The 8,372-nt window shown below is 37.9% G+C and overlaps 1 protein-coding gene across 1 annotated transcript; it reads right to left on the bottom strand.

Moving 5' to 3' along the window:
- Positions 1–905: 905 nt before the first annotated feature.
- RB195_020324 (uncharacterized protein) lies at positions 906–7,224 on the bottom strand (the record flags this gene model as incomplete). The annotated part of the gene is made up of 12 exons (XM_064188566.1): positions 906–1,020; positions 1,086–1,153; positions 1,337–1,509; positions 2,628–2,734; positions 3,239–3,379; positions 3,439–3,574; positions 3,642–3,815; positions 4,034–4,147; positions 4,367–4,494; positions 6,013–6,128; positions 6,201–6,313; positions 7,146–7,224. The coding sequence occupies 12 exons, from the start codon at positions 7,222–7,224 to the stop codon at positions 906–908; spliced, it is 1,464 nt and encodes a 487-aa protein (XP_064044447.1).
- Positions 7,225–8,372: the final 1,148 nt, after the last annotated feature.

The raw sequence follows: 8,372 nt of genomic DNA, 5'->3' as shown, positions 1-8,372 counted from the left end.
CTGATCATATCGAGAAATGTTCAGTTTGACATGTTTTGCATTGGCGGCAATTTTACTCACTCATTCAGTTCGCAATGCAAATGCAAATTTTTTAAATTTTTCCTGAAAGAGTTGTTGACTCTTTCTTAGAATGGTCAGAGTTTTATTTACTAAATTTTATAGTCACGTCTTTTTCTAAACACCCTAGTCTAGTGTGTTCAGCTCAGCGTTTTTGTTTGTAGTTTTAATGGCTTGCATTTTTGTTTATCCGCCTTTTTTTGCATGTCATGTCTTCCTGCTTCTAAAATTACACCATGTATCTTTTTCCATGACCGAAATATTACATTTCTTTAGTGAATCACTTTTTTTTATGATATTATCATCTTCATGAAACCAATGCTGTAGTCTCTGTAAGTCTGAATTGTGCCAGCTTTTTAGCTTCTTTTTCTAGCATGTTCTATTCAAAATAACCCTTTAAATTAACCACCAAAATTTCGAGATTTTTGTCGCCGATGCCGTCTACATAGAGTTACAGTTTGCCGCTGATATTAGTTGTATTAGTTTCCTAAGACTCTTACTCTCAAATATACGGTGTTATTAAATCATCCTGGTTTGTGCATCTAATATGCCTGCGCTGTAGTCTGAAAATAAACATTTAAAAAATCATTTTATACAAGATTTCTTAAATGAATTTTAATGCCACACGTGAAGGCAGTAATAAATACAAGATTGTTTGGATTGGCGTGAAGTAAAACTAAGAAATAAATATACATAGATATTATTTCCACATTGCGGTTCTATGATGTATGTAGGATGACTGTATAAGAACCCGAATGAATGAATGATTTGTCTGACGAATGAATGCATGCTCCGCAATCTTTTGGTTATCATTAAGTGTTGCTACCGTATCTCAAGTCCACGTTTGTCTATTTAAATCGCTTCAGTTTCGGGAAGAAGCTTAGCCATAATAGAATACCACCAATTGTGATAATTGCGTTAACGAACCAAAGTGTACCTTGACCAGAGTAGCTGAACAATGATCTGAAATCAAAGAGGATCAGTTCACGTGCACACACGTGTAGTACTGAGCTGCAAATTCCACTTACGCTGCATAAAGTGGGCCAAGGATAAGAATGATATCTTCTGCTACTACTATTGCCCCTTGCATCATACTCTGAAAGCATGGAATAATTGAAAAGAGCAAGTTTTTCCCGTCCAAAACGTTTACGTGCATGTGCTGCAGCCTGAACGACATCAACATCCTTGTCCGAGTCATTCTCTTTTTTTTCTTTATTCATATTGATATTGTGTGCGACGGCACTGATGCTCCAAAGTTCTTGAGCTATCGATTACCTACCTGGTCGATATTGCCGAGAATCTTCGAGTAAATCGTGTCCAACGAGATCATTGAGGTAGGAACACCAACTCCCATCACAACACAAATCACTGGCAAAAATACGATTGCCCATGTTGCATATGCTGTATCACACCATGTATACTCTTTTGGATTACATCCGGCTCCAGTCGTGGCTGAAATATTAAACAATTTAAATCAATTATTTGGAAACTTTTTGAAAAAAACTTTTTGAAAACTCTTTGAAAAGTCTACTTTTCACCACTTTCTACTACGCATACTTTATACTGTGGAAGTAAGTCCCTCATTTTTTTCACACCACATGAATATAGAATAATTCCTACCACTTTTGAACTCGATTTTAGTCTTTCTTTCCTTATCGATTTATTGAAACGACTCGCAAAAATACAGGCAAATGTGGCAGGACTGTAAAAGGTAACACCATCTTTGAATACGGTAGCCATTTCTAGTGCTCACCGCAACGTAATCGTACCACATACAGTATTGATTTCCTTTGTGATATGTACTTATATGTAGTATTTATATCTGAATGAGCTCGAATGGTCTGAAAGACGATGAACAGAAAGACATTCTGACGAGTGTCGATTAGTATTGGATTACCGACTAAGAAGAGAATTAATGACGCTGACTCTTTCACTAAATGTGTTCAGGACGCTGAAAAGAAAACGGCCCCGGTTCTAACACTGAGGAGGAAGTTCGCCTTTGCATCTCCGGAGACAAGGTCCACGTACGATTTTGTATGTGACTGATGATGACCTCGACCAGGAGGTCTGAGGAGAAATTCGCGTCTTCAGCTGAAACATGATCGTGAGAAAGAATGGACGTCGGGATATACTCTGCTCAGGCAGCATAGGCAAGATAAAGAGATGTTCGCCTGTCCTCAACACTCACTCGTCGCTGTTGAGAGCCATCCTACACATCTGAAGAGAATATTTCAACACCTCGCTGAAACGGCAAGCACCGTCTGTCCCTGAACTTGTGCACATCGCACGACCGACATACGTCGTGGTTAGCGGAGAACCGGCGACGGGTTCGAAGTTCTCTTTTGGCTGTATTTCCTCCTTCTTTCCATTTAAGCTTATCTTTGGTGTTAAAGGGGATTTCAGCTCAGAACAGGGCTGTTATGGTTAGAAAAATATTTTGAAGAAAATTTTTGAACCGTTTTTTTCTTGCGACAAAGTTGCGTTTGGTGTTCAATGACTCACCGAATGAAAATTTTGAACTATATTTCTCGTTGAAAAACCTAAAAAAATTAGGTAGTGCTTCAACTAACCGTTATACGCGTACATCTTGTGACTTGTCATTTCGTAGGGGTACGTTAATACGTACATAACAACGGAAACGAGAACGGCGATTAGGAAAGAAATTCGTGGGGAGACTCTGAAAATCATTTTATTGACTTCCTTAGGCTAATTTTATGACCTTTCACTGCCAACACTAGACTTAAAGGCATCACCCCACGAATCTGAGGTGGTACGGATTTCAGGTGGAGTATTCATATACGGGAGAGTAGATTATGGACGGGGTGGGTGATTCCGTCCCTTTCTTCCTAATTGTCGTAGAAAACGGCTCGGAAGATGCGGCGCCGCGCAGGGCTGGCGCGCTCCAGTCGAACTCCTTGTAGAAAATAGTGCGCCAGAACGCCCGAAGCCGTATTTTTCGATCCGTTTTTTACGGCAATTACGAAGAAATGGACGGAATCACCCACCTCTTCATAATCTACTATCCCGTATACGAATACTCCACCTGAAATCCGTACCACCTCAGATTCGTGGAGTGATGCCTTTAAATTGTATCAACATTCTGAAATTGAAAAAAATCAATAAAATCTTAAATCATATCAACATCCGGAAACGGAAAAAAACAATAAAGTTATCCGCTTACATATTCCCCAGACGACAAAAGATGAACGCAGTGGCAACACAAATTGAAAGTACGCCGACAAAACCCATACATACTGCCAGAATTTTCACCGTCTTTTGACCATCCCATCCAAATGAAATCATCACTAACGGAGAAACAATGCTGAAGCCATTATACTGATTTTTTTTTATTTTCTTGTAAAGGAAACGAAAAGAACGTACGAATGTAATGTGACCACGGAGAGGTTGATGACAATTTTCTCCATCCAACACAGTATAACTAACGACCAAGCCAAATCCATCGAAAAAATCACTTCTATTTTCTCTTTAATAGCTTTGAGATCGAATAAATTCTCGTCTAAAAAACTCTCATTAGTTCTAAGTTACAATTTTTTTTTCGTTTTCCTCAGCCTTAGTCAACATACCTTTGTGTTCAACCTTCGTAGGTGCATCCCTTAATCCGTAAACGATGATAGCTATCGATACGAAATTTGTCGCCGATGCGATCCAAATCGGTGCCGAATAGATATGAAATTTTAGGAAACCTTTGACCAGCTCATATCCAGGATAGGGCATGTTCGAGAATGCGAGTTGACAAACTGTAAATTCAGTTGTTATAGATGCTGTTGAAGACTTTTTTGTAGTTTTGGGAGCAAAAAACAGAAACAGCAAGAACAGAGCAACCCTGAAAAGAAAAAAGAGAAGAAGATGAGTTCCAGAAAAATTCGGGGTGAAGCCAGTAGTAGAATTTTTATGCGCTCAAAACGAAAGAAATTTGGAAAGGTAAACAGATGCGTTGGAAGTAAATAACACTTACTTGGACCGATAATGACTGACAACATGTTGGCGACAACAATCGCTGAATAGGCCCGTGCTCGATCCTCCGTCGTACTTACCGCCGCTATGTACGCTCGAAGAACTGTGGACGAGCCTGAACGAAAAAAAAAATGTTCTTTCTTTTGTAAATTGAAAAGTAGTGGTTCTACACTTTTTGTCAATTTTTTTTGTCAAACATTTCATTTACGTAATCTTAGCGATGTTTTATTAGAACAAGAAAATATCCTATTCAGTGAAATAAATAATATATGTTTAAATAATTCCTTAAACTTGGAATTATTGATTTTATTGTTTGGAGAAAAAAAAGACTCACTGCTCGCTACACCAAAAAGGAAATAACAGAACAACATGAGGAATCGTCTACCGGACGGCAGGAGTTCCACGCATAAGTAAAGACAACAAGACGCGAAAGCGATAAGCCTGCCGACGATTAATGGCATCCTGAAGGAAAGAATACACAGGCGTTAAACGTCTACTCAGGATCTTTAGAACCTTCTAATTATTTATTTCACAGCGTACTTTGAATCCCAGATCCCTAAACAATTTCCGTTCCAAATGATGAAAATGGAACTGCATACTGTTCCAATAAGTAGAGTAAACAGTTCTCCTATCCTCACAAATGATTTTTTTACAGGATTTTCGCAGCTATGCCAACGCAAATCCCAATGTTTTTAGGGTAGCAGATTTATAACAGTTGATCAAACAACCGCATCCATCATTTCGTCATTTCTGTGGAGCAGCTGTCCTGGAAGTGCAGCATTATAGGGCACAACGCTGCTGGGAAACTCCTCTGCATGTTTTTTATAAGGTTGCTGGAAGTGTAGGACGTCAAAGATACAACTGACGGTGGGATCGACGTGGGACCATCGCAACCCTCACTCGGACTCGCGCGATGATTGTTGCTAGCGAGGGTCCCATCTCGATTTCAATCGCTGTGCTGCATCGCGCTGCTTCGAGCGGATCCACTTACACAGCTGCACCAAGCTTCTTGTCTTTTTGACCCAATTATGCTTCCCGTTTGATTCGTTCAAGGAAAGTCTGATTTAAAAAAACCAGAGATAACCATACAGTACGTACTCTATTTCAGGACCAAACTGCTCCCTAAAAATCCTCCTCTTGGATCATTTTCTTTCTCTTTCATCTGCCTGTTCCACTGAGGAAATATTTCTTTATTCACACAATCATCGTTGTTCAATTATCATTGCTGCATAAGCAGACATTTGTTGCGTTCTGACACCGAAGTGGTTTATCTCAGCTTTAAACGTTCACGAAGAAAAAAAGGACAGAAGAAAAAGATAGGCAGCAGATTTGGCTGCAAGATGATTAAAGTTTGAAACACAAAACAATGCACATTGGCTAAGAAAACAATTCTGGAATACTGTGCTCAGGCATGTCGCAAGCGATAGTGCGTGTTAATAGTAGCTAAATCTGCTTCATTATCACAAACATATTATGCTAATACTATAATTGATTTATTTTTACCGTAATCAACCAAATGGTTAAACAGAAAAAACCAGCAAAAACACAGCGAATTGTTCCTGGGAGCGCAATAGAAGCGAGTCGACAACGAGCCAATCATAGGTGATTCATCCCGCCCTTTTTTTGGACATGATCTGATCTCGTATGGGCTCTCTGCCATTCTGCCATTACTATGAAAGATTGCACACTAACTATAAAACTCTAAATCCCCATAGTGTATTACACCAACGTCCCTATGGCTATGGCTAAGGGTCCCAATCGAGAATTTTTCGCTAAACATCATCCCAGATCACTCTCCGCTAGCTACTTTTTTCTCTGTTGGTGTAGCATCCAGGATATACAAAAGTTTTGTTCTTGGTAGTTGAGTGTCATCCTTGATCCGCCATTGTTGCCGGGCCCTTTTTCATGATATGATTCCGGATTATAAAAAAGGGTTCTTCTATGAGATCTTTTCATTTTGCACACTTCCAGATAACTCACTTTGTACTTTGCGCTTTGTAACTCCAGAAGGCGAATACGACAGCAAATACTGCATGTCCACACTTCGACACAGAAGAAACTAGTCCAAAAAATTGTGATGTAGCTTCCAGATCGATCTGAAATAAAAAAAAAACTCAGTAATAAATGGTCTCTTTATTACAAGTACAGAAATCCGCTACAGAAGTTACCGTATGCATATACGGCCATTCTGACATTCCAACAACTGTATTTTCGACAGCGGCAAGAAATGTTATAAATCCTGCCATCGTTACCGCATTCCAGTCTGTACTCCGTTGCATTTCTGAAAAACAAAAAAATCCCTGGAAATGTTCATTTCAAAGTCTGTTTAGTGGATCTGTGTGTGGTGTAAACGCGTAATGGTCACGCATTTGTCACTTTAAACAGTTGAACAGACGGCTGAAAAAAATGAAGAGATTCGGAGAACGTATCTTGAAAAGAATGAGGAGGGAACTGACAAGAGAATAGGCAGTGAACGCTTGATCGAAATAGAATTAGGAGAATATCGAGCGAAAAGTCATAGAAAAAAGTGAAAAACATGCATTTTTGGAAACTCTAAGAACTATCCTACTCACTATTAGAAAAAAAAATCCACGAAAATAAATTACACAAGAAAAATGAAGAGAAAATCTATAGGGATAATGTGTATAGGGAAATAACATATGGAAATACATGAAAATTCACTCATTTACGTCTGCACTGCTTAAGTAGGATTTACCCGGACGTCTAGGGAGCTTGAATCAGGTGATATAGTTGTTTCCTCCGTATCAATTATAAGAAAGTGCCTCTGATTGAAAAATAAAACGATTTTTTCTTTATGAAAAAGCTTTTGTCCACTTTCCTCTAGTAAATAAAAAAATAACTCAACTCTTGACAGTCATTTTCTGAAAAAGTATTAAATATTATTTCCGAGAAATCCTAAAATAACTCTGACTAAAATAAATGTTCAGAATTTGCCTACTTTAACTCTGCTTTTTCCTGTCATCATTGTTTTATTGCATACATGGCTTCTGTCTTTTTTTTTATTAATTGTAAATAGGTTATGAATTCACAAATCTTTTATGATGAGATTTAGGTCCAAGTTATAGAAAGCTTTCGAAAAATTACTCTCATACCTGCTTCATCCGATGATGATGAACCTGAAATGCCTCCAGGAGCCTCAGCTTTACCAGCGTCCATCTTTTCCAACTCCATCCTAAAATTTTTTCTCCTTAAATAAAATTTGTCGATAACAATAAACAAATAAATAAATAAACAATGATGTCAAGTTCACACCACTAGCGTTAGAATCGAAAAGAAAAAGATAGCTCAAAGGACTTTTCACGGAAAATACTTGGGAATCTCACAGGGATTTCCCCTACTCAAACAAGGAAAGATTGTGCGTAATCGCAAAAAACGATTCTGCAAACAAAATCACCGCCATGACGTAGGCTGAGGCCGAAAAATCTCAAGTCAAAGATGGAAGTACATGAAGCTGGTGAGTGCGAATTGCTTTATTGACAAGTGGTGTTTATTTAAAAGTACCGTAGTGTTTTTAGGTCAACGAGGAAGTACAAGTAGGTTTTTTTTCGCTAAAAATAACATTGAGATAGATCACATGCATTTCTAGTTTTCAGAGATTTCAGGTTTCAAACAGTTAAGTGGATGTTATTGACGGGGACTTGACGACAAAGAGTTGTTCAAATACATCATTATTTACACAATACAATATGTTATGCGACTGATGTATAAATAGAGAAATACAAAACAAACGGTTTTGAACAGAAAAATTTGACCTATGTACAATTTTAGAGACAATTACGAATAGTCGAATTCGATGTCGATGATTAAACTCAGGATTAACGCCGTCATGACACGTTGACCTACGGTATGATCCAGTAGCGACTTTTTTTTACAGTTCTACAAGGTATCGTTAATTCTCATTCAATAAACCCTGTAAAGAAGTAAAATAAGTCAAAATAAAGTAAAAATAAGTTAAAATGTTAATTTCTATACAACAAATCCTCTAGAATAATTCGTGATAAAAATTTAAGGTAAGGAAACACATGTGGTCAACGAATATTCTTATTATGGTCAAGGGGAAAAAATATATTTACTCACATTACTTACTTCCAACTATGAATACAAACAATTAAATGTGTCAAAAACGATCAATTACCGACTTCGTGATCTCCATATTCCACTACATTCCGATACACTTCAATTCTCCCCTCCCAAATTTTCTATTTCAGGAAACTCCAAGGACAAAAAAAAAGCCTACTCAAAGCATGTCATCATGTGCACATTCTCAGGATTTTTATAAGAGATCCAATGGTATTCAGCATAATTCCAGGGATTTGAAA

The sequence above is a fragment of the Necator americanus genome, chromosome II (genome assembly GCF_031761385.1).
Source record: "Necator americanus strain Aroian chromosome II, whole genome shotgun sequence".
Taxonomy (NCBI): domain Eukaryota; kingdom Metazoa; phylum Nematoda; class Chromadorea; order Rhabditida; family Ancylostomatidae; genus Necator; species Necator americanus.
The sequence above is the reverse complement of the archived record's forward strand: the minus strand, read 5'-3'. Positions and strand labels throughout refer to the sequence as shown.